At 38.3% G+C, this 26,465-nt stretch overlaps 1 protein-coding gene across 1 annotated transcript in view; it reads right to left on the bottom strand.

Moving 5' to 3' along the window:
• plxna3 (plexin A3) overlaps nt 1–26,465 on the bottom strand; it is a 242,170-nt gene that overhangs the window by 213,910 nt on the left and 1,795 nt on the right. Inside the window, exons 2-3 of the mRNA XM_079827990.1 lie at nt 9,657–10,939; nt 1,132–1,314 (exon numbers count right to left, since the gene is read on the bottom strand). Coding sequence (XP_079684116.1) covers nt 1,132–1,314; nt 9,657–10,841 — 1,368 coding nt within the window. The 5' untranslated portion in view covers nt 10,842–10,939. The remainder of the gene's footprint in view (nt 1–1,131; nt 1,315–9,656; nt 10,940–26,465) is intronic.

Below are 26,465 nucleotides of genomic sequence, written 5' to 3'. Positions count from 1 at the left end.
TATGGATGCGTGCGATTGTGTGATGATGGATGGGTGGATGGATTTGTGCGATTGTGTGATGGATGGATGGATGTATGGATGCGTGCGATGGATGGATGGATGTATGGATGCGTGCGATGGATGGATGGATGTATGGATGCGTGCGATGGATGGATGGATGTATGGATGCGTGCAATTGTGTGTGATGGGTGGATTTGTGCGATTGTGTGATGGGTGGATTTGTGCGATTGTGTGATGGATGGATGGATGGATTTGTGTTATTGTGTGATTGTGTAACGGATGGATGGTGTGATGGATGGATGGATGGATTTGTGCAATTTTGTGATGGATGGATGGATTTGTTTTATTGTGTGATTGTGTGACGGATGGATGGATGGTGTGATGGATGGATGGACTGATGGATTTGTGCAATTGTGCAATTGTGTGAGGATGGATTTGTGTGAGGATGGATGGACAGAGAAACGTGCAGTAAAGTGATGGATGGATGATATTACTGTTTTTACTGTATTTTAGATCATATAAATGCAGAAAAAAGACTTTTCAAAAACATTTAACAAACCTTACAGACTCTCTAAATTGTAAAAAAGCTAGTCAAGAATTATGATATATCGCTAGTATTTAAGTCAACATAAAATCATAACTGCCTCCATTTAGCTTTTTAATGCACAGTCTCGTTCATAAGATGTACATTATTTTTAACTAAAAAAACTTGCACAGCTTCTTTAAAAAAATTATTTTCCTTCTCTGCTGATGTCACCAGTCCATCTTACTAGTTCAACAGCCATAGAAATATAAGTCATAGAAATCACAAATCAATACATTCCCTACGGATAAAAACAAGTCTCGAGTTCTGGCTGAATATCCTGTTTCCCTCTAAGATACGCCACAGAAGTAACATGGGCTGCACACCGCGTTGACTTTGACCTTCCAATGCAGCTCATCGTCATCATCACTGAAGGAGTCAATGCTCTTCAAATAGAACCAAACTCCCTTATGCACATCTTCACCATATCACTATGATCATCTATCACTATATTCCCAATCAACCAACACCAAAACACACCAGAAGCCCAGGCGGGATGATGTCAATGTAAAAGTCAGCGGTGAAACACACAGACTGGGATTTCTTACCTTCTTGAGGTGGCCACTGCGAGTCCCCACGAACACCACCGAATGATCTCCGTATGTGTACGCAGCCACGGACGCCATCCCGTCAGAGCGGTCATCAAACAGAGGAGTGCCCTCAATGACCCGCAGGCCTCCCAGAGGCTGGTTCAGAACCAGGCCACAGAAATCATCGCCAATCGGCTTCGGCTACGGGACCAAACAAAAAACAATGATTAGTTATTACTATAAGATTGTTTTTGTGTTCATAATTAACGATAGACACAGTGGAATAAAGTCTGAATTGATAAAACATTAAAAACACTAAAGTAAATAAATACATTATTAAACTGATGTATTGCAAACAAAGAATGGCGTAAAACTAATATTAAATATTTAAGATTCAGTAAAAACTACGGGATAGAGGATCTGTTACAGTGATTTCACAAAAACAAAGATAACAAATAATTACATTTTAAAAATGAATGGTATAAAATTAATACAAAATAATAAAGATTCAGTTAAAACAACTACATCACAATAGGGTTAGCGATTCTGTTACAGTGAATACAATTAAAAATAAAATAAAATAAATGTTACATATTTTATTTTATATTTTTATTATTAAAATAAAATAATGAATAAAATATAATAGGAAATAAGATGAAATGAGTAAAATAAAATACATTAAATACAAAAATAAAATTTAATGAATTAATAAAATAAAATGTAATAAAATAATAAAATTGAATTAATAAAATAAAATTGAATGAATGAATGAAATAATATTTTTAATATTTTTATTATTAAATAAGATAAAATGGGAAGATATAAGATGTAAGTAAAATGAGTAAAATAAAATACATTAAATAATACATTTTTATAAATAAATGGTAACACTTTACAATAAGGTTGTATTAGTTAACATTAGTTAATGCATTAGTTAACATGAGCTAACCATGAACAACACCATGAACTGTTCAGCGTTAGTTAATCTTTGTTAACGTTAGTTAATATAAATCCAGCTGTTCATGGTTTGTTCATGTTAGTTCACACTGCATTAACTAATGTTAGCAAGATTTTAATAATGTATAAGTAAATGTTGAAATTAACATTAACAAAGATAAATAAATGCTTTATAAGTGCAGTTCATTATTAGTTTATGTTAACTAATGTAGTTAACTAATGTTAACTAATGAAACTTATTGTAAAGTGTTACCAAATAAATAAATAAAATTGAATGAATGAATAAAATAAAATTGAATGAATTAATATTTATTATTTTATTTTAATAAATATTTAAAACATTATTAATTCATTCATTCTATTTGACTAATTTACTCATTTTACTCGCATCTTATTTTATCTTATTTCCTATTTTGTATTATTTATTTTATTTTAATAATAAAAATATTTAAAACATTAGTAACAAATAAGATAAAATAAGATGATGAAATGAGTAAAATAAAATAATAAAAAATTAAAAATAAAATAAAATAAGCCCCTGTTGGTGCTTTGAGGACCCTGAACAAGCATATTCAAACCTTTTAAGAAATCTTAGGGACATTAGAAGGTCAATAAAAATGAATAAAGTAAAAACTGATTTGTGGCCCGGATTTAATGTTGAATACTCAATGCATTTACTTATGAAAACAATTCAAATACATCCACAAGCAAAGAAATATCCTGAAGACATAAGGACAGCTTTCTCCAGAATCACAGCATCTGAGACAGAAGTGCCAGCTAATAGATCAGACAGAGAAGAGCCACCCAAACACAGTCTGCGGAAGAGCCCAAGGGGATCAGACCAGGGGCAGACGCGCTCCGACCGGTGAGACATGACATCATCCTGCAATCTACCTCGCTGTCAGTGCTTTATTACTTTAGACGTGCTCTCTCCCGAAAGAGGCACCATTTACCCTCAGAGCGTCTCAGGAAAGCATCATTTCAGCCGATTTTAATGGCCGGCCACTGACACAGAGGGGGAAAAAAAGATCACAGCGTGTCATTTCACCTCGAGGAAATGTCAGAAGAGTTATTCAAAAATCAATTGCGTTAACTAACATCTGCAACATATCAATCGGCCGAAATTGCTGAGGTCACCGAGCACCCGGTTCCTCCTGGAGGTGAACTATTGACCCAAAAATATATGAATTCATCAAGAAATAATTCAACAAATATGTACGATTCAGTAAAAACAACTGCATGTAGTGCAGTCCAATTGTGCAAACTAACATCTGCAACATATCAATCTGCCGAACGATGATGTCATCACCCAACCTAGTCTCCCAGTTCATCCTGGAGGTGAACTGTTGACTCATTACCAGGTTCTCGGAGCTCGACGGAAAACACAACGCTCTAATCTCACTTCCTCTGGACCCCGGCCTCCAACCGCACACACAAATAATCTGTAAAGTGCAGCGCGAGGTCAGCCTAGCCTGTGGATGGATGACATCAGCTCGAACAGCGAGACGTTTTGCGGCGGTAATGGCAAACACAAAAGGTGCTACGGCAACAGCTGAATATTTTGGCACCTTCCGCCCGAATTCTTTGTGCCGTTGAATGATGATTCGAGGGGGGGGTTGTTTTTGTGCATGCATATGAAGGGTAAATGTATTAAACGAAGCATGAGCTTGCGGCAGACACGCACGCTCTCATTATAAGGCGGAGGTCTGCTGCCGTGCATGAGAACAAGCTAATAATACCGCGACAGCCGCAGCGCTGGAATCAGGAGCAGATTTGCATCAGTCATGGGGAACCCTGTTGGTGCTCATAAAAACAGCCACAGCCACTCCCCCCAAAGGAACGAGGTCATCGGCACTCGCCGTCTTCGCCCCATCTGCTCTGGCTGGGCCGCGAGGTGTTGTGCTATTGTTCCCGGCCCAATTACAGCCGCGGACGCAAATTGTCCTCTCATCTGGTTGTCCTCCAGGCAAGTAAAAAGCAAAAAAAACTAACTCTCCCAGTTTGCTAATGCTGTCGTTTTTACAGGGGGGGGGGGGGGGGGGGGGGGATTGCTACTGTAACAAAACGAGATCTTAAGTTTACAAGCCCAGAGTTCGTAAATAACTACCAAACAACATGCAGCAAAATGATTCAATATGTACGCTAGGGTTGGTTCAAAACCAAAATTTTGGCTTCAGTGCCTCGATACAAACTGACAATAGTGTGTTGATAGATTTGCATAGAGAAAACAAACATTTACTAAACTAATAACTTAAATGTACATCTCATGTTTTGCAGATAAGGCATATCTCGAACCCCTAGGAGTCTGAGCTGTTTTGGGGCCCTTTGGAAGTTTTGACATGCTCTGACATTTGTGCATTTTTCAGTTGCTTATAAACATATTAATGGCAAAAGTGCAATTACACTGTATTCAGCACAAACTGGGTATGTATGTACATGCTTGTATTTTTGAGAGAATAATGTTTATTAGGGGTGTAACGGTACACGTATTCGTATTGAACCGTTTCGGTACAGGGCTCTCGGTTCGGTCCGCGCGTGTACCGAACGGTTATGAATGCAATCTTTAACAGTTAACAGTCGGCTTGTTTAAAGCGCGGAACACACTTCAATCTGAGTCCCCATATGAACATATTGAGTATTCAGTCCATTTTATCACGAAATTCAAACGATAAATGCCGTTTTAACGCTCTATAATCAATGTGACGTGACTGATAGACGCATATCAATTCAGCTTCAAGCGGCAGCGTGCGGCGCGCGAGTGAGCGCGATCATCTCTTCTAAAGAATAAACATAAATTAATATCTTAAGGTATGTTGAGGATACATTACAACTTACTGAAACGTATATGTTGTGTTATCGCTCCATCAGTGTTTCAACCGCGGAAAAACAATAAAACAGCTTGTAAACATTGTCATGTAGAATCACGTTTATCTCAGAAGTCATTCAGTGTCCACAGCTGTGAGTTCACTAGAGAGATTAACTCTTTCACTGAATACATGCACTATATTAGCCTATATATTCGTCATATTAGCCTATATATATTCATTATATGCTACTTAGCCTCAATAGCCTGTTAGTGATGTCTTGTTTATTTAATGTATGTTTAAATAAACCTGTCATGGAAATTACAGCCACTAAATGATTATATTTCAACAACGAATTGGAGAAAAAATTATAATAATTAGATTTAGAAGTTAATGCAAAAACTGCCTTATGTGAAGCTTATGAGTGTTGATTATTATATCTAAAAATAAATAGCAAATGAATTTAGGCTAATAGTTTGGCCTCTGTTGTTAATCTTTAATAGCAATATGTAAGTAAGGGCTCCCTATATAGTTTACACAGCATTATCTTTAAGAACCTTTTAGTTATAACTTTGTGGTTTATAAGTTATAAACCACTGTTGAATAAAAATGTATAAAAAGCAATTTTGTAAAACTGCTGTACCGAATCTGTACCGAACCGTGACTTCAAAACCGAGGTACGTACCGAACCGTCAGTTTTGTGTACCATTACACCCCTAATGTTTATGCATAATTTTTGAAAAAACAAAAAAAATTGTTTTAAAATTAAGGCTTCAAAACACAAAATAGATATGTGTTCACAAGACCTTTGATTATTGGGTGTTTTTGCATTGAGTTTTTGCTTCAAAAGGATGAGAATCATTGAGCCTACTCATTCACGTAAAACAATATAATCATTTACATTTTGTAAAACACTTTTTCTTTACTCCGGCCTTATGCGAGTAGGTGTGAACGAGCCATGAATAATAATGTGATCACTCCTGAGAAACAAAAGACCTGCATAAAAATGAGCTGCATAATAAATGAGCTTCAGGTAGGACTACTAGATTTTAGGTTTACTAGAATAAGTACAGTAACAGTAAAAAAAAAAAAGTTTTCTGGGGGAAAAATCAAAAAAAAAATTTACTTAAAGTTTTTACTTAAAGCTACACTGTGTGATATTTTCCCCCATCTAGCGGTTAAAAGGTATATGACATCCAGTGAATATTAGTTTCTCTTCCTCTCAATTCCGATTTCGTTTTAACTCCTACGGTGGCCGATTTAATCCAAGATTAATATGGCTTCCAGTTCGACCTCGTCCACATTGGACACGGTGCCATCGAGTGTTAAAACGCCAAAGGCAAAGCTTGAATTCACGGGTATGTCGCTCTTTGGCTGATGTACTTTCAAGATGGTGGGGCAACATGGCGACCCGCATTCAAACCCCTCACCCGTATGTATTTTCAATAGCATATTATAAACTTACGAGAATACTTTATTACTTGAAAGAAGTAAATATACATTAATGAGCACATATATTTTTGAAAGAACTAAGTGTTTTTAGCTAAGAATAAACTAAAAAAAGTTACACAGTGTAGCTTTAAAGCAAGCTAAAAGATCTGCCAAAAAAAATAAACAAGATTTCAATCAGAATTTTTTTTGAAAGAAGAGCTAGAAAAACAGTAATATTGTGACACTGAACCCAATTCAATATTCAATAAATACAAATAACTGAATAATTGGTAATGATGAATGTTATAAGTAAAATATATATAGAAAAGTCACAGAATTAACAACTACAAAGAAATTACCATCAAAAGGTGCAAGTCTCTGCATACTATTCCAAATAATGTCTTTGAATATTCCAATGCATAAACATTATGTATCATAATTTAGCAATAAAATATCAACTATTAACTCAAATAGACGCACGCAAACATGAAAAATGGCACAAAAAGCTGAATTTGGCAGCATAACCTTTCTTAAGTGCACCCTTTATTCCTCGGTCATGCATGCTCAGCATTTGTTGTAAGAATGTGCATGCAATCAGCGTTAGCCTTTGTAACATTAATAGAAATAATAATAAATTATTAAATTCCATAATTAATCAAAATTTCATTCTAAAATCATGCATTGATGCATCCCTAATTCTTCATTTTGCTTTCAGGTAGCAGCACACTGTCATCAGGTACTGAAAAGAGCAAAATACTGGTATTGTACCATGGTACTTTTGACACCAACCCTAGTGCATGACCATTTTCTCCAAAATGACAGAATGCTTAACCTTTGGGTAATGCATAATACCCAACCCTTGGACACAGTTGATGTAAAAAAGGGCTTTTAAATTGCAGAGGAAGCCTGTGGCTAGCTTCAAGGCAGATAAATAACATACAATCATAAAAGCGATTTGTCTTTGTACACTGAATTACAGGAGACAATTATTAAAGATTCATAAATAAAGCGTCAAGGGTTTCTAGAGAGACACCATGTGTGGTACACTTGACTGGTTTAAAATGTCAGAGGCGTATTGATTTTGATGTCTAGCCATCACCTTCTTCATCTCTCACATAATAAGCTATTGCTTCCTACCCTGTCTGGTTTGAATAGATTTTTCATCAAAGATACATTACATCAGATTAAGATGTGTAATCATGTTAGACAGTTTCCCCTACACAGGCATTCCTGAAAAGTCTGCAACACGTCACAATTAGGTCAATGGGAATCATGTATACCATCCACAAATTCGTTTTTTCAGGAGCAACAAAAGAAATAAAAGCGAAAACAGACTACAGCTTGAAGGCCTGCAATTATGCGAGCATGGAAACTCTCTGTTACAGTACAGATAGCTATAATGACACTGATATAAGCTTTTACAACGTGATTTAAACAAGGACATGTTCCTGGGTCAACATGGAAATAACAATCAATCAGATTTTAGGGTATGTGGCTTCAAAAACATTATCGAACGAGATTTCTTTTCTCTGATTTTAGGGCTTGGATATGGTTAGGCATATGATTAGAGTTTAAGGATGCACCAACACTATACTACTACATAAAAAAAAAAATGGTAACACTTTAGTTTAGGGTCCAATTCTCAGTATTAACTAGTTGCTTATTAGCATACATATTACAGGGTATTGGCTGTTTATTAGTACTTATAAAACACATATTAATGCCTTATTCTGCATGACAATATTCTACATACACAATATCTAAACTTAACAACTACCTTACTAACTATTAATAAGCAGTAATTAGGAGATTAATGAGGCAAAAAAAACAGACAGACAGTAGGGATGCCACAATTCTCAGTATAATATTGAACCGTCCACGGTTGTGTATTGCATTTTTTTTGTTCAGTTTAACGTTTACATAATTTCCGTGCTTTTTATTTCTCTCCGAATTGACTGTTTGTGTGTGCCCGTCTACGAGCGGAGATGAGGAAACTCCACCCCGCGAGTAAATATTCAATTACTATGCACTAAAGTTAGGGGGCACTTAAGCATCGTTCCACACTTTAACATGGCGAGGCAACAGTACGAGGAAGCAGTCTTTCAAATCCGTGGTGTGGGGACATTTCGGATTTGCCGTTGTGTATAATGCAAGGAAGAAAAAAACGGTAAACAAAAAAAAAATGACTGTGTGCAAGCATTGTTTTACATGTGTAACCTACTCAAACGGAAACACTTCCAACATGACTGCACATCTGCGGCGCCATCACCCAGCAATATCACTGTCTGAAGGCAGGCCAGCAGAGCAGGTAAGGTCCTCCAAAAAGCAACAGTCCCTCGCTGAATCCTTCCAGCATACTTACCCAACTGGTTCCGAGAGAACAAAGGCAGTGGGGGTGTTTATTACCAAAGATTTGGAGACATGGGCTTTCGTCATCTTATAAAATCGTTCGATACACGTTACAGTCAGACTACCGTCTCGCACTTTTTTCAGCACCGAGATAATTTCCAACCTCTATGAAAAGACATGCAACAGTATTGTAGACGAATTGGCTAAAGCACAGAGCCTTGCTCTGACTACAGATAGATAATTCATGTGTTCCCCAGTTTGTACACACCAGCAGCTGTGAGATATCGGTGTTCATTTTAAAATCTAAATGTATTTTATATTATACAATACACTAGGAATGTGTACAAGTGGATTTTTCTTTGCATTTAAGTAAAATAAGGGAATATTGCAATATTTTTTTTTCTCCTTAACCTCTTACTGTTCTTATTGCCTACGCATATAATAACTAAAAAACACTATGATGTGTCAAGCCATCAGAACCGAAAAGAAAACCGTGTTTAAAAAACCGAGGTATGTATTGAACCGTGGGCTAACTGTATTGTTGCATCCCTAATAGACAGACAGACAGACAGACATATAGACAATATTGCAAATATATTGTGCATTAGGGATAGGGTTTGGCAACACTGATTGGTTGATAAAAACAAAATTGATCCAGGAATAGCTATGTCCTTTTTGACAAAGATTTCGCCAAGTAGGCCCTGTTTCTAAAAAAAAAAAAAAACACTTGTTGTTGCTGAAACAACATTCCTATCATTCCTATCCTGACCACTTCACTGACCATAACCCCAAAAACAAGAAAATAATAATAATAACAAAAAATAATAACAAAAAAAATATATATATATATTTTTTTATAACAATTTTGTTGTTAACCCCAACCCTAACCCTGAAGCCACCTCTAAAATCTGATCGGTTAATCAAGTAAGCTGTCCAACTTGGCAAAATCACAAATGTTCGACATAAATCAGATGCAGCGTGAAAATTAATTCAAAGACTCACCGTATTAATACAAGACAGCTCCTTGTTGAGCAACCATGACAGAGAGAGCTTTCCTTCCCCACGGTAACACGACTTGATCCTCTCTCGCATGGCCAGGTTAATCTGGTGCAGTGTGAATAGGCACAGCACTGTTTCCCTCGGTGGGTTAGCCCTGTTCTTCTGACCCTGGGAGAAGATCACGAACAGGACATCTTCATCCTCGGACAGGCCAAGAGCCTGGGCCAGAATCTTCCCAGGACGGTGTTTGTAGGCGGCTTGAACAAGTCGGTATTCCACACCATCCTTGGTGCACCCGAGCGGGAACTCGATGTAGGAGTAGAACTCAGTGTCGTTGGAGCACATGCGGACGATTTTTGAGGTGAAGAACTTCTCGCCCGTCGCGTCCACTTGGGTGAGCTGGGTATCCAGTTGCAAAGTGAGGAAATAGATGTACGTACGGCTAGAGAACCCGTAAACATAGTAGATGTCAAACGCGGGGTATTGAGACAAGGTGTCTGAAGGTATTTTGATTTGTGAGGATACAAACTCATCTTGGTAGACCAAGCTGAACATGTTCACACTCTCCTCATCAGCCACCAGTTTACGGCTGGATAGGGTTGGAAAATACTCCGATTTGCCATCGATGGCGGCGCCAATAAAAAGGCGGTTACCACCTTTTTTCTTCTTCTTCAAGTCTCCGTCATCGTCGCCCACAACAACTCCAGCCATCCCATCTGGCTCTTTGGCTCCCGAGAGGTAGTGTTCTTTACGGTGATGTGGTTCACCAAGCTTGAAGAGATCTTCCAGCCGCAGGAACTGGCACACGCCCTGCCAGATGCTTCCACAGGCCACCAGACGGTTGCCAGCGTAATCAACCAGCAGCAATTTGTTGACGTTGTCTGTGGATTCAAGATTCTGCTTGCAGGCTCGTACGGTGGGGGGCGGGTAGCACTTGGCGTTGTCTTCCACGGGACCCGTCTGGTGCGAACGCATTTCGGTCAGATTGGCGTAGAGCTTGTAGATTCGGTTTATCGCACCGACAAACACCTCGCCGGTCTTGCGGTGCACCGTAAGGTGCGTGAGGCTCCTGTCTTTAACCCTGAAGCTTCCGGTGACTTCGGGGTGTTCTGTAGGAGTCATGGGAAACGCCATGATGGTCCCGGTCAAAACGGAGATGCCAAATACCATCAGCCACAAGGACCTCATGATTCCAAACCTTCAATCGTGGGGGGGGAATGAGACGAAGCTCTTCCCTCAAGCTTATTCCAGGCTTTCTCTTCTTTTGCTGTCTCAGTGGTTCATGTCTACAATAAAAGAGAGAGAAACGAGGGACAAAATGAGAAATGTTTGAAAATGGATTATGCAGGCAAAGCAATGTCTTATCTTTAAAAGTTTAATTGCATTAAAGGGGTCATCATCCTTTCCGATTTCATTTTTTCCCCAAGGCTTTTTTACAAAGTCAAAAAAGTCATAACTCAGTTTTTTTGACCCACTCTCTGACCTATATAATCAAACAATCAGTTTCTTGCTGGTTTGCAATATAGTGTGCACAACCTCTTTCTAAAGCTGCAATACTTATCAACATCACACAACATGCAATTGATCATGCAACGACTACACACTTCATCTACTTCTTTGGAAGGATAGGCAAAACTTCTAGGTGTTGTGTAAAAGAAGAGAATACATCAAGCTCAAAAGGTTAAGATCATATGATTCCTTGGGAATGCAAATGTATACCTTGTCTACCATGAAACATATCCAACTTCCTCTCCATTACCACACCGTGATTGAAGTTTCTGAACACTGAATAAACACTTGTGTAAATGTGGATAGTCATGTGTTGCATGCAATCACCCGTCACTTGTACAAGAGGCGTTCTTAGCGTTTCTCACCTGAAATTAAGATTTAAGTCCTAGTACAATGAACTTTAATAATGGCCGATTTCAAAACCCAACAATCAGAATTTCATCACTTCTGCCCGAGACTCAATCCATCCGTGCCTGATCTCCATTTGGAGGCATTAGAGACTCAGAGTGGACTGTGAGCCAGTGCGTGACAGCTGGGTGAGGGGATTTTGGGGGTATGTATTGATCGAGTGGCTTCTGTTGGTGCCAAGCCTTGTCACTCCCACTCCTTTCACTCAATGGATTGCTAATAAACCTTTATGGTCATTGCAAGCACTAATCCCAAGCGCATTTGTTAATTAGGAAGAAGCCCTTAACCAGACAGCAAGAACAGGGATGGGAATCATAAGGAATTTAATGATTCTGGTTCTGATTCAGATTACACTAAGTGATTCTGGCTCATTGTGATTTGGAGGAGAAAAGGGTGGACAGTAGAAACCCTTTTCAAATAACTGTAGTCAAATGTTGATTATTTCACATTTCAAAACAATAATATAGGGCTGCCACACTTTTTGACCAATAGCCTATATTTTCATGACCTTTCCAAACAATTACTGAATAAGGATTCATACTATTCAGAGCAATTTGGGAACTGGTTTGACCAAATGTGGTTACAAATCAGACTGTGGCTTGAGAGTTAATTTTCTGCCAATTAAATATCTTTAAACAATATCTAGAACAATTTACGTTAACTTTTTTTTTTTTTTTAAATCCCTGATATATCCAGGCTTTCAATGACTGAGGAAACCCTCACACCATGAAAATCATTCACTTCCAGTATTTAAAATAAAAAAGGAACTAGTTCTCGATTTTGTTGAAATCTCAAAATGACAGAGGGAAGACAGAAAGAGCAGAAAAATGCAGAAAGAGGTTGTAGCACCATTTCATTCACTCTTGGAAAATTTAACAAGCGGTTTGCAGATCAAACAGATCGGGCGTTTGTTCAATCACTGCTTCCCCCACTGGGCAGAACAGCAGGAATGAAAGAGGTCTGCATGGCTTCTGTTGTCTGTCTCCCTTTCTTTCTGTCTTTCTCTCCAAAGAGAAGGGAAGGGAAGGGTCAGGAAGGGCTACATTAAGCACACACAGGCGGAATAAGGCTTCACTTCAACCACAACCTAAGCACTACAGTTTTTCTGCATCTGGCAGGAAGAAGGAGTCTTGCTTAAATTTGTCTCTGGAAAACATGTGTTCAAGCTACTGCCAACATTTTTATTGAAGTTTCTGTAGCAGTGATAGAAAAATATGTATATCAATATCCAATTCTCACTATACAGTATAGCTACTTCTAGATTCAATTAATGAAAAGGCCCCATTTACACTATGGGCCCTATTATAACGATCTGAAAGCATGGTCTGAAGCGCATGGTGCATGTGCACTTAGGGCGTGTCCGAATCCACTTTTGCTAGTTTACAGTTGGCGCGCCAGGCACATGGTCCAAAAGGGTCTCTTAATGACTCATGGGTGTGGTTTGGGCGTAACATGCAATAAACCAATCAGAGTCCCATCTCCCATTCCATTTAAAAGCCAGTCGCACTGGCACTGGCTTTGGATTCGCTATTTACATGGCGGAATTTGCAAGCGGAAAGACTAAATGCTTCTCCAGAGAGGAATCCTTTTATTTGCCCCTTTAAATAACACTTTAGACCAGGTTTTTGCTGGTCAATGGTGCAGCCGTTTTCAATTGCCTCAAAATAGCAACGCGCCAACAATGCATCTGAACACACCTCGTTTTCAGACCAGCCCGCCCATGGGCGTACAGATGAGCGCGAGTGCATTTGCTATTTAAACAACGTGACGCTGGACGTGAAAATGATAACTGCGTCAGACTGAAACTAGCAAAAAACACTTGCGTCGCTCCTGGCATCTCATTGCACCAGGTTTATGATAGGGCCCTTGATATTAAAGATGTGTTTTGGTCGATCGGATCACAAGTTGAGCACGCTAAATACAGGTGTAAATGGGGTCTAAAACGTTTTGAGCTTGTCCACTTTCAACCACTTCCAGAGGTAGTCGAAAACTCATTAGACCGGATTGCTTTCATAGTGTAGACACTCATGTGGTCAAATACGTTCGAACAGCCACAAAAGACGGCCTACTCTCCGCCTACTGATCTAACACATAAACATTATGGGAAGTGCGCTAGCCAGACGGGATTTAAACTTTGTCGGTTGAAGACCCAAGTTTGGTTTGAAAACGAAAAACGTACCAAGCAATGTTCCCTCACCATTCCTGATTTCTAACACTCACAGTGTTCGGCTGGTCTTGAGGATGTCAGAGCAGAAACGAAAGCAGCTGCTCTCCATATGTTTTTCCGTCGTCTCCTTTTGAGTTCATATGTAAATTAGATTGAAAGATCTGAAAAAGCCCATACATTTACCCGCCGCTCGAAGAAATCAGGACATTTTTTATGACGCGATCAAATAAAGCAACCAGCGTGTGTGAGAGAGAGGTGCGCACACTTCTAAATGCAGCAAACATGTCGGAAGTGTGGAAGCATTAAAGTGTCAGAGAAAGACGCAAAAATGGCCGTTTGCAGACACTGTCTAAGCACCCTCAAATGCAAACAAGAGCGCCCTCAGTTGATACTGTATATTGGCAAATGCTCCAATGCATATTTGTAGAACGTCAAATGTACCATTTACAATGTGTTTCTACAGCTCGCAAAACCTCTCATGACCAAACAAACAAGTGTAGACATGAATCGACGCAAGCAAGATATTTATTGGGCATTGTTAGCAGCTACTTTGTGAGATCGCGATGAACTGACATAGCGACAGCGTTTAGTGATCGTAGCCTAAGGCCTAGTCCACACGTACACGGGTATTTTTATAACCGGAGTTTTTCCTCCTCCGTTTTAAAAAACAATCACGTCCACACAAGCAAAACCGCGCTATGATTGGCTGCTTGATTTCCACATGGGTCCCATCCACGGCACCGATGCACTGAGGGATGCCATGGGCTCAGTGAAACCCTTCTACAAGTTTACTTTGGAATCAGTGACACTGACAGGTAACTGTAGGGGCAGGGCTCAAGTGGACTGAAGCTTCACACACTTGCCTTACTATGTTGTATTTTTGTATTCTGGCGCCTCTGTTCTGCAATACAATGAGATAACTGCGCATGTATCTGTATGTAATAAGCGCTGTTAGCAGAGTTATTAAAAGTTACGTCCGCCATTGCATAGACTCCACTCATGTATAAACAAAAGCGATAACGGCGCACAATCTGATGTCAAACAAAGGAGAGATTGGCGCACATTTCAACTTAACAAGCCGAAATCTCCGGTTTCACCATCTACACGACAACGCTGTAACCGGAGTTTCTAAAAAACTTCACCCTGGCCGGAGTTTTCAAAAAAGTCCGGTTTCAGTAACCGGATACTGCGTTTGCGTGTGGACGAACAGCCAAACCGCGTAGAAAAAGCTGCGGTTTTGAAAATACCCGTGTTCGTGTGGACAGGGCCTAAATGGAACGGTTTTGGCTCGCTTTCGAGTCTACAGTCTATATAATCCATTGAATAAATGTAATTGTTTTTCATGTTGCACGAAGGATTAATGGCCAATTGCACCCTGCAAAGTTTCGGAAGTGACATAGTGAAATAGTTACGCATTAAAGCAATGTAAAGGCAGACTAATAGATTAATAGAAAAATATTTGTTGCTAAATATTTGTGAAATTCTAAATAATCTTAAATGTCTCACTGTACACTCACTGCTGTGGTGGAGCCATTGCTTAGCCTAAATCTGCACTTTAATAGAGCACCCTCAATGATTTCAGAAGCACCCTCAGTGATTTGATTATGATATCTGTAGGCATAATAGGCCAAAGATAAGATGGCATAAGATGGCCAAATAAAAATATATTTTTTTTTACTTTAAAAAAATATATATATATATTTTTAGTTATATTGTGCTTTGTTTGTATAATGTCTGCTGGAATGCTAAAAAATGTTTTAAAAATAGTAAATATTTTTAAATTGTAGTTTAGTATTTTTTTTAATTTTTTTTTAAAGCAAGACAAAATAGTAACAAGCAAATTTTTCCAAAAAAAAAACACATTCAGTATTCGGCTTCGGCCTTCGGCCAAGTGTTTTATTATTATTTCGGCTTCAGCTAAGAATTTTCAATTCGGTGCATCCCTAGTTGAAAGTGGACAAAAGAGACAGATTAAAACACCAGGTGTAAGCGGGTATGAGTCTCACTCGTCTACTTGTGATCCGATCGACCAAAAACACATCTTAATAGACCAGGTGTAAACAGGAAACCTGTAACCTGCATTCCTCCCATTGGATAAAGCAAAGCAAACAGCATAGTCTCATGCATTCATCAGTTTCAAATCGCATTATAACTATATATTAAAACCCAAAAAAATGCATCTGCAAGTTTCAGACCAAAGACCAAATTGAAAAAGTATATACAAAACACAGAAATTTAGGGATTTCAAAAAAGTATTTACATCACAACTGAGATCTGCATGGTAAAACAAGAATGATGTCATCTAATGAAGCGTACCTCTGAAAGATTCCTGTAATTTAGCATCGCAAACAATGCTGGAAAAAAAGAAAATCACTGCATCCTTCAGGTTCCTAAAATCCTTGCTCATTGTATTATAATGATGTATTGTAATATATTCCCTGATTTGCAGAAGAAGCTATTGAACAGCAATCACAGTAATTTCATTAGCACAGTGGAAGCCGGCTGGTGCCAGTGAGAATGCTGAATGCCTAAGCAGAACGCTTGAACCCAGAAAAAAACAGACAGAGATAGAAAGTCACATAAGCGTCAGGGGGTATCTGCTCAGATGTAGTATTACTGTACATCTTAATAGCAAATTAGGCAGATTCATAGTCTAGACTTTTGCAGTGTTTCTAGCTGTTTTCATAATGCTAACACACAACGGGTGGCCCCGGAACACTGCAAACATGAAATAATATCAAAATTAAACCATTTGCACTAAATCTCCCATCAAAACAGAGCACAGATAAAGCAAATATGCAGGAAAGAAGAAGTCGCTGAAAGCAATTATGCTTAGGCATTCAGTGTCTATGCACTGGTGGAGTTGGCAAATCTACGCCGCCCCAAAACAAATATTTATTCGAGAATGTGACAGACGGTTTGGGCACTCTGCAATTTTTCAAGAGCATCAATATTTCTGACAAACGCCCCCCTGTGACCTTTCTGTCCGTCCTGAACTGTAAACAAGAAGCCGGGTGGAATCCTGATGAGACGAGCAGCGCTGTTCCCAATAAAACATCCCCCTTCGCATGCCAGTGCGTGCCGTGTGTTGCCTTTTTTTGACAGCACACTGGTGAAATGGACTCAACTATTAGCTTTGTTTTTCAACACTAATTTTAGCTCTGTGCTGCCCCTCTTCATCACTGGTGAATTGGCACATCAATCAGTTTGGTCACTTGCTGGAAAAATAATGGACCATTTCAGATAGAGCCCTCGAGTCCAACGCCACAAAACTCAGTGAAAGCGAGTAGAGAGGGCCGCAACCATCTTGAGCAATATGAGAGCTTGTGGTTAGTGGTTCAGGAAAGAGAGAGAGAATCACACCATCACCTGACACGCTACAGTCGGGGTGAAGCAAGTGCCGTGAAGTATCAATAACACAGAAAATATTCATTTATTTCCGTTCACAGGGAAACAGTTACGAGACGATACAAGTTCTGAAGCCTGTCTGCGGTGCCTTGACAAATTCACTAAATGATTTTAAATGACACGGGCAGGTAATAACCCATACAAATATTTACCAGGGAAATCACAGTCTGTCACAATAACTAAGAAAGCAATGGAGAGAAAACATATTGACACAGCCGTATGTATATGTGTGATCCATGTATGATATGTGTGTGTGTGTGTGTGTGTGTGTGTGTGTGTGTGTGTGTGTGTGTGTGTGTGTGTGTGTGTGTGTGTGTGTGTGTGTGTGTGTGTGTGTGTGTGTGTGTGTGTGTGTGTGTGTGTGTGTGTGTGTGTGTGTGTGTGTGTGTGTGTGTGTGTGTGTGTGTGTGTGTGTGTGTGTGTTCCATGCTGGCAAAATGAGTCTGAATTAGAGGTAAGACCTTAAGCCCGAGCCCGAGTCAGAGCCCGACCCGGCCCGAAATTAGGGTCGGGTCGGGACTAAAATGTCAATCATTACGTTCGGGTCGGGTCGGGTCGGGCCGGGCTTCTTTCGCGCTGACTTTTTTAATAAATATATTTTTATAAAAATGTATACTAAACTAAGGAATACTTGTTATAAATAAATAATTTGGATAAAACAGAGAATGCGATGGTAATTGCTATATAACTACTACTAAACAGGAAGAGCAGAGCCAGAGCACGCTTTGTGCACGAGACGTGTCGTGAATGTAATCTTCCCTCCGCATGTCCCTCCGCATCTATTCTATTTTGACCAGGTATCCCCGATATGGAGCAGCAAGAAGTCAAGGATAAACTTAAGACAGGGGAATTGAAAAGGCAAACACGCACCGCCGGTAAGAGTGAAGTGTGGAAAAGCTTCAAATTGATAGTGGAAAATGATACAGAAACTTGTGTTGGCTTCGGTGAATGTAGTCAGTGTGGCGCTTTGCTTTCATATTTTGAAAGCTTTCAGTTTGTAAAGTTTATTTGTTTGTTCATGTTTGACATTTTTTGTATTATACATTCACTAAGCTTTTGCTTTTTATTCAAACATGATAGTTTTTCTTGTTTTCTTTCTTGTTTGAGTTATTTGTAATTATTAGTAGGCTTATTTTTACGCATTTACGCACTTTGTTTGGTTCTTTATTTTTTTAATAATGGTCTTAACACATTAATTTTGTTCTTATTTATTCAAATTAGTAATGTTGTATTTTATCTAGCTTGCCTATTTATATATTATGCTAAATTACTCTTTACAGCAGGTCTGTTCTTACGTTAGCAACCTATAGTGTGATTTTTTTATTCTAAAAGCGTGTTCCTGAAAATGTTCCTATTTATTTTGTTTCAATGCTTCTTAAAGCAGGTTGTTTTTTGTGTGTTCCAATGCAAATCATTAAAATAAAGAATGTTATTCTTTATTAATTTATCTAGTTTATGTATGTAGATTTATTGTATTTCTGTGTTCTTGCTCTTAGAACATTTCGTTAGCTTTTCCATTTTCAGACCAAATTAAAGCTTTTATTTTAAATTTCGTTTAAACAAAACTATAGAAATAACAATTTCATATATCTTTTCCCATTTATTAGATTTGCATTATTCTATTTAAAGCCTAGTGGGTTGCAGTATTTCTCCGTGTAATTAAGCGAGTGCGTGTTCCAGCGTTATTTCGTTGTGCAAATGCATTTATCATGATCATAAAAATATGTAGATTATTTTAACCTTAAGAAATCTTGCATTTTTTTCTGCCAAAAATACTATGGGATAAATTGACATTTCGGGTTTGCTTCGGGCTCGGGCCTGCAAATCAAGTTAATTGGTCGGACTCGGGCTGGGTCGGGCTTTAATGCCCGCGGGCCCGGGTGGGGTCGGGCTGGATTTTTTAGGCCCGATCTTACCTCTAGTCTGAATGCACACGGGCTAATTACGAGCTACAGGCAAAACAAGCAAAAAATAAATAAATAAATAAATAAAAAAAAAATCACAAAAAGGAGTTCAGTTAGCACTCGACTAGCGATCCCAGTGCTCCAAATAGCAATTACACATCTAAAAGTATCTTTATTTGTATGTTTTCTGAGAGGAGGACCTTTCCTTTGTCCATGAAAACGATGTCACTTGCGCTGCATCGTTTGCAGAACCGACGTGTGCACACAAAGACGCACGAGCGATCCCGATATACACATAGGCTGCGTCCCAAACCTGGAAAATGCTGCCTTCTGAGGGCACATTTCAAGGCAGGAAGGCACCAAGGCACATCCGAATCTAATGTTAGCTTCACTTCCTGTCTCCTGAGATTCCTTCATCTGATCGAGTTTTGAAGGCAGCATATATGTATCCTTCGCTGCCTTTGATATCCCACAATCTGCTGTAGAACATTAAACTGTTACACTGCCTAAGAAGTCTGTCCGAAAATAGTTTCGTGAGGTGCCTTCATGCACAAACGCTGCCTGCAGAGTCATTGTCTGATAAGGCAGCGAGGCAACGAGTCAGCTGTCTAGGTTTTCGGACGTGGCCTATATCTAGCGGTTCACCCAGTCATTCATTGCAAAGTCTTGTTTGTTGTATTACTGCATTTACCCTGGTTTCTTGTCTCTTGGTTTTGGATTACGACAAATTCACCAAATGATTTTAAATGACACAGGCAGATAATAACCCATACAAATATGTACCAGGGAAATCACAGTCTGTCAAAACAACTAAGAAAGCAATGGAGAGAAAACATTGACACAGCCGTATGTATATGTGGGATCCATGTATGATGTATGAGTGTATGATGTATGAGTATATATGTGTGTGTGTGTGTGTGTGTGTGTGTGTGTGTGTGTGTGTGTGTGTGTGTGTGTGTGTGTGTGTGTGTGTGTGTGTGTGTGTGTGTGTGTGTGTGTGTGTGTGTGTGTGTGTGTGTGTGTGTGTGTGTGTGTGTGTGTGTGTGTGTGTGTGTGTGTGTGTGTGTGTGTGTGTGTGTTCTCCATACTGGCAAAATGAGTCTGAATGCGCACGGGCTAATTACGAGCTACAGGCAAAACAAGTGAAAAATTTCATTTTTGGTGGAATTTGAGGTTATCACAAAAATGAGTTCATTAAGCCGTTGTCTAGCGTTTGGTAAACACAGAATTACAGTATTTCAAAATATCTGTCTTCGCGAGTATTCACACAAACAGTATCTGTTATGTCTTATGAGAACATTTGGTTAACTGTTGGAGAAAAACATTTGATGTGTAACATCAAAGATCCGTGTGGTACAGTAGATCTTAATAAATAGGTTCATTAATGTTAAATCAAACAATTGTAGTCTCATAGGAAAAAAAAGGTTGAATATATATATTTCCTATTGATATGGGTTTTGAACCTTCAGAAAACTGTAACTTGATTTCTCTCAAAATTGACAGCACTACTTGCTGACTAGCGACTTCAAACAGGTGTAGCTCAGTCATTTTTTGTCCAATTCCAACAAATCATACATCAGCATGGGTCATACATACACACACACACACACACACACACCCTACGTGTTTATTAAAGACGAAAAATGGGTGTAGTAGTTTGATGTAGGAGACTCCATGTTAATATATTACCCTTTAAATGTAGCAATAATTGATAGTGGTAACATGTTCAACATGGTAAAATCGTATGGGAGAAGAAGACTGCTAAGGTTCTTGTCATGTGAACATGTGAAGAGAAAGAGAGAGAGAGAGAGAGAAGAGAGAAATCCATCACTAGTCCATCTAATCAAGGCCTCACAACAGCATCCTCTTCTCCTCACTTCTGTAATGAGGGTCAACAGCTCTTGATTAGAACGAAGACGACGGGAAAAAAAAAAAATCGAAATTGCTATTTTCACGGGATTGGACACATGATATCACACATGGATGAATCCACACTGAGAACGATCAGGCCAACAGGGAAACATAAATATATATAGCCTATTCTTCCATCTCCATTTTCCATGTAAAAGAGCACAGCAACCACAACACATTCACATAAACATAGCAGACGCATGGAAAAATGCTGATGTATAAGTGCACGATCTGTAAAGCTAAACATTAAACAATATGAAAAATAAGATGATATAATAAAAAAATAGATAATATATATAATAGTAATAAATAATAGCTTTTATATTTATATTAAATACTGTATATACAATTTAAAAGAAATTCTCAATATATTACATTATATATTTAAATAATGCTATAAAATATTAACAACTAATTCGACACACAGCACTCATGATGCATGACACTAAAAAAGATCTGACATGCAGCTCAATTTTTTAAAAAATCAGCAAAAGCGTCCTGTGTGTGAATAACTAAATCAACCTCGGACAAAATGACAAACTCACGCTGTGGACCGTGACAGATTTATGTTCAATTATAATGGAAATGATCAATATATTGACTTCTAAATCCTCTTTTTGTCATGTCAATTCAATGCTTTCCTCTGCATTTCATTCTCCTTCTTCATTTAGGGGACTTTTTTCTTTGATATATGTGATGATGAATTAACTGGCGTATCGTGTAATAATTGAATTAAAGTTTTTAATTGATTGACAACTCAAATATAAAAAAAACCCATTGTCAAATGGTTTCATACTAATGCGGACCGTTCAAACATTCCACCCATGCCTCTTCTTCTCAACACAAATATTGTTTCAAATGAAAAAAAGAGCAAAGTAAAATAAAGCTCAAGTCATCTGATATAACTGACAGAGCTCGAGGCAGATATCATAAGCTGTATCTGTTGGCAAGAAGCTGCCGTGGCCATAAGCGATTCTGTCCTCGAGTGACCACAATATCAACAAAGGGCCGAACCCTCCATACATAAATTCCTCAAAATAATTTAGCATCACATATATAGCGCGCTTCTCTTCTGAGGGTCATAACCCTAAGCATTATGAGCTCTCAGGGTCACAAGAGGCGGCTGAGGAACCGCCATGTGTCCTCCGATTATTTCCTCTTGTTGTTGTTTTAGTTTTGAGTCTCATCCTGTTGGAGGCCGGGGTCAAATATTTTGTTTACGTTCTCTCTTTCACTCCTGAAAAGATTGTCTAGACAAGAAAAAAAAAAAGCATGACAAACATATTTGTAGAACTAAATCTACGGAAAAATTGCGGTAGTTACTAAAACTAGATTTACTGACTTACCCATGTTTGACAAAGCTCAGCTGCAATTTTCTATGATATTATGGTTTTGATATTAATATATATGGTCTATGATATTAAATATGACGGGTCACTCAATGCCTGCGAGGTAAAAAATTATAACCTTTATTCAGGAAAGGAAATATAAAACTTTGAATGTAAACGAGGCTGCGATGGATAAACATGCAGTCAGTTCAACCGTTTGTACGGTGTTTGTCACATATGATTTTTTAGCACAGTTGCTTTATCAGAAGGAAAGACATTTTAAATATTGTGAAGAGTCAACATTCAGATACACAACAACACAACTCATTAAAACGACGATCTATCGGTCTGTCTGCCTTATTTTCATTCGCAAAACATTAAATATGGCGTGACTGAGTGTGAGTAATGGGTGGGCGATATTGTCACGATTATTTTGGCAGGATAACGATCTTATCACGATTCTTTTTAATGTTTTTAAGACTATTTTGCAAGTCACTGAACAATACAGCTAATATCCCTTTTTAAAAATGTAGCCTTACAACTAGAGCTGCACGGTTCTGGATTCATTGAGAAAAAATTTTAAATATATGATTCTCCCACGATTCTGAACAGACAACTAAACAAAATAACATTTAATTTACTAGAGGTTCTGACAAATGTTAATTGCTGCCGCCTATTTAAAATGTTTAATGAATCTCAAAGGATTATATTTAAAAAACAATAGTTATAATGAATGATTCATTGGCTCATAAATACTATTCTTGTTTCATTACTGGATGAATCAACGTTATTTTTTAATGAATCTCTTGAATGAATGATTCAATAACAAATACGTTTTTAACAGTCACTTGTCGCCCACTGCTGGCGTAACAGTGTAATGATACAATCATTATTTGAAGTGTCATGTTGCACTGCCATTTAAAGGGATACTCCACCATTAATAAAAAATAAAACGTGGCGCTTTTCTAAGCGGGTTAAAAAGGATAACTATAATGTATGGCGGAATAGCACTTTTTACTTCGACTCGGCGCAGTAAAAAGTCACGCCTGAAAAATCCTCTCAGGATAAATTAGAAAAGCGCAACGTTTTATTTTGTGTCACCATCCTTGGTTGTTCAACTATTCGTGTAACTGTATTTAAAACAGGGAAAACGTGGAGGTGTTTGGTCACTTATAACTTGATCTCTGTTTGGTACCTAATGAATGAACTGGGCTTAGTGGGCTGAGCTAAGTGCTATCAAAATGTCACCGCGCGTCAGAGCGATTAAGAGACGAGAGAGGTATGTATCAACTCGTCTTAGTTAAGTGAATAACATTTAATATGAAAAAACGGTGGAGTATCCCTTTAATTGCTTCCTTAGACATCAGTGTTTATATTCAAATTATGGGATAGTATTAGGAATGAGACTGCAAGGGTGTTTGAATCCAGATCGCCATCTTTTAACGATTAATCATGCAGCTCTACTTACAACATAACAAAAGAAAAAAAGAATGACAGACCATTTAGGACAAAGTAGAGGTGGGTGATATGACCGAAATCTTATTTCACCATTTTATTATATTGCTATTAAAAATCAGAACAAAGATGCAAATGACAAATAATAGGACAAATACAATATAATCTACTTTTTTCAGCTAGTAAGAAATTGAATAAACAAATGCAAAAATAAAACACTGCATAGACTTCACTGTATGAGTTAAATATACACTTCTTATTAAAGCTACTGAAGGTATTCAGTTAAGAGCAGTGAGTGATTTTCTTTTAGTATTTTTTGTATTTTGATGTTTGATTCACATTAATGACAGACGACAGCAGGTTTATTAGGCTGCTGTCACTTTAAGGACTAATGCATGGATCTATAGTACTGATACACATGGCTATCACAATATACTGGCTTGCATCCAAACTGTATACATTCACTAGAGATATAAACGACTGTGTTTATGTAAACCATGTGTGTATTAGACAGTTTAATCGCAATAAGAGGCAAAAGAGAACTTCGTTCATTACTCACACAGGCTTTTAGTGTGTGCGCGCTTCGGGTGTAAAGTTTATGTCAGAACAGTGTGCGAATAAAATGTTTAACTGGCAAGGATTTAAAATGCATGCAGATAAAACACTTTCATTATGGCGAAGAAGTGAAAGCCTACCAATGCGTTGCTAAACATGTGATGTTAATGTGTGTCGCGACTCGTGTTGTACAGTATGTTGGGACCAAGTCACCAGAACCGCAACTAAGAGAATGCACTCAAGCTTGATACTACAATCTCTCTTAAAGGGGGAGTTCACCCAAAATTGTGTCAACAATTACTCACCCTCATGTTGTTCCAAACCTGTATGAGTTTCTTTCTTCTGTTGAACACAAAAGAAGATATTTTGAAGAATGTTGGGAACCAGACCACCCATTGACTTCCATAGTTTGTTTTTTTCCAACTATGGACATCAATGGATGCCGTCAACTGTTTGGTTACCAACATTCTTCAAAATATCTTCTTTTGGGTTCAACAGAAGAAAGAAACTCATACAGGTTTAGAACAACTTGAGGAATGACTACATTTTCATTTTTGGGTGAACTTTCCATTTTAAAGGTAGATCGTGGAGACATTTTAATAGTTCGCGATCCAAAACCGTGGTATCGTGATAACTTGAACCCCTAACTAGACTTCCAACACAAAAAGTTAGGATTACCAATTGATAAAAAGATAAAGTATTCATATTTAAAAGTAAATTACTCCTGGAGCCACACCACAAAAAAACGATGACATCTAAATCCTCATATTAAACCCACCAGGACACCCTCAAAAATAAAGGTTCTTTATTAGCATTGATGGAACCTTTCAAATCCAACCTTTCCACTGCACAAAAGGATATTTAAAGTGCAAAAAAGATTGCTAGATTATTAAAACCTTCTTCACACAAAGAAAAATGGTTCTTTTAAGACGTGTTCACCGAAATGTCCTTTAGGGAACCAAAAATAATTCTTCTATGGTCTCGCTGTGAAAAAAAAACACTTTTTCTAAAAGTGTCATTTTGTTATCAACAAGATGTCCACACCTCTACCAATCAAAGAACGGGGCAGTTACACCATCTTTAGCATTTCAAACTAAACCTTAATCCACTATCACAAGACAAATCCACCAGCCTAAAGCAAAGCGTTCGTATTGGGAAGGCAGCAGGCAGAGAGAAAGAGAGCGAGAGAGCTTGAGAACAGACAGTAGCTATTGTTCAGTGATTAGCACCAGCCGTGACTCCACATGGCAGTTGTACTCATGGCTTACACACAGGATGAGGCACAACGTTGCCGCTTTATTCTACTCAACCAACACATTCAAGTTTTCAGGGTCGCTTGTTGACATCACAAGGCCGGAGTACAGGACAGTAACCTTGCTCTGAGGTGATCGAATCACAGTGCAAATTTACAGTTGAGATTTATCCTCAGGTGCTCGGTCGGTCGGTGGTAATCAAACACACCACTAAATAGCATGTGCGCTGATGAAAGGGGGCAGAGAGCGACGGCGTTGATATAGAGATGATCACAGCCTGCACAAGGTCAGCACAACTGTACTTCAATCGACAAAGACGGGTTATTCATAAACCAGCACTGATCTCATCAATGCAATCATCTAATAATGCAGCAAGAAAAGAAAAAAAGACTTATTTTCTTTCGATGGACTAGCATGCGTGTAGGCTGCTTAAACACATTCAGCGGGCTTGTTTTGAATTCAGTGGGTGTTCGTTTCAGCGCTGGGGGTGAAACATGTGGCCTATAATTCATCTACACATGTACGTGACCAGAAACACCAGGTATAGGTTCACGTACTAGAGCCTTAACAGCAGACAGTCGTCTCTCTCCTCACTTACCAACAACTTTCTATTTTTACATCAGTGGCCAATTTGTCGCTTAATGCACCGATTGGATTTATTTATGGAGGTATTTCCAGCCTAAATCAATCCATTAAGGTTTGCTACACTGCAGTTTCATCTATCCTAAAGAAAATTTAATTTCACAGAGGAGCCAATCGAGCCAAACACGGAATGTATATGAAAACTTTCATATTGTTCGGTCTCCAAATAAACCAGATTACAAAAATAAACTGGAAGATTCATATGCATCGATTATGTGTTTGTTTATCTATATAAAATATTGTATTGAGAGGGAGAGAAATTAAGAGATATA

This window comes from Gobio gobio (assembly GCF_949357685.1).
Source record: "Gobio gobio genome assembly, chromosome: 10".
NCBI classification, from domain to species: Eukaryota; Metazoa; Chordata; class Actinopteri; order Cypriniformes; family Gobionidae; genus Gobio; species Gobio gobio.
The sequence above is the reverse complement of the archived record's forward strand: the minus strand, read 5'-3'. Positions and strand labels throughout refer to the sequence as shown.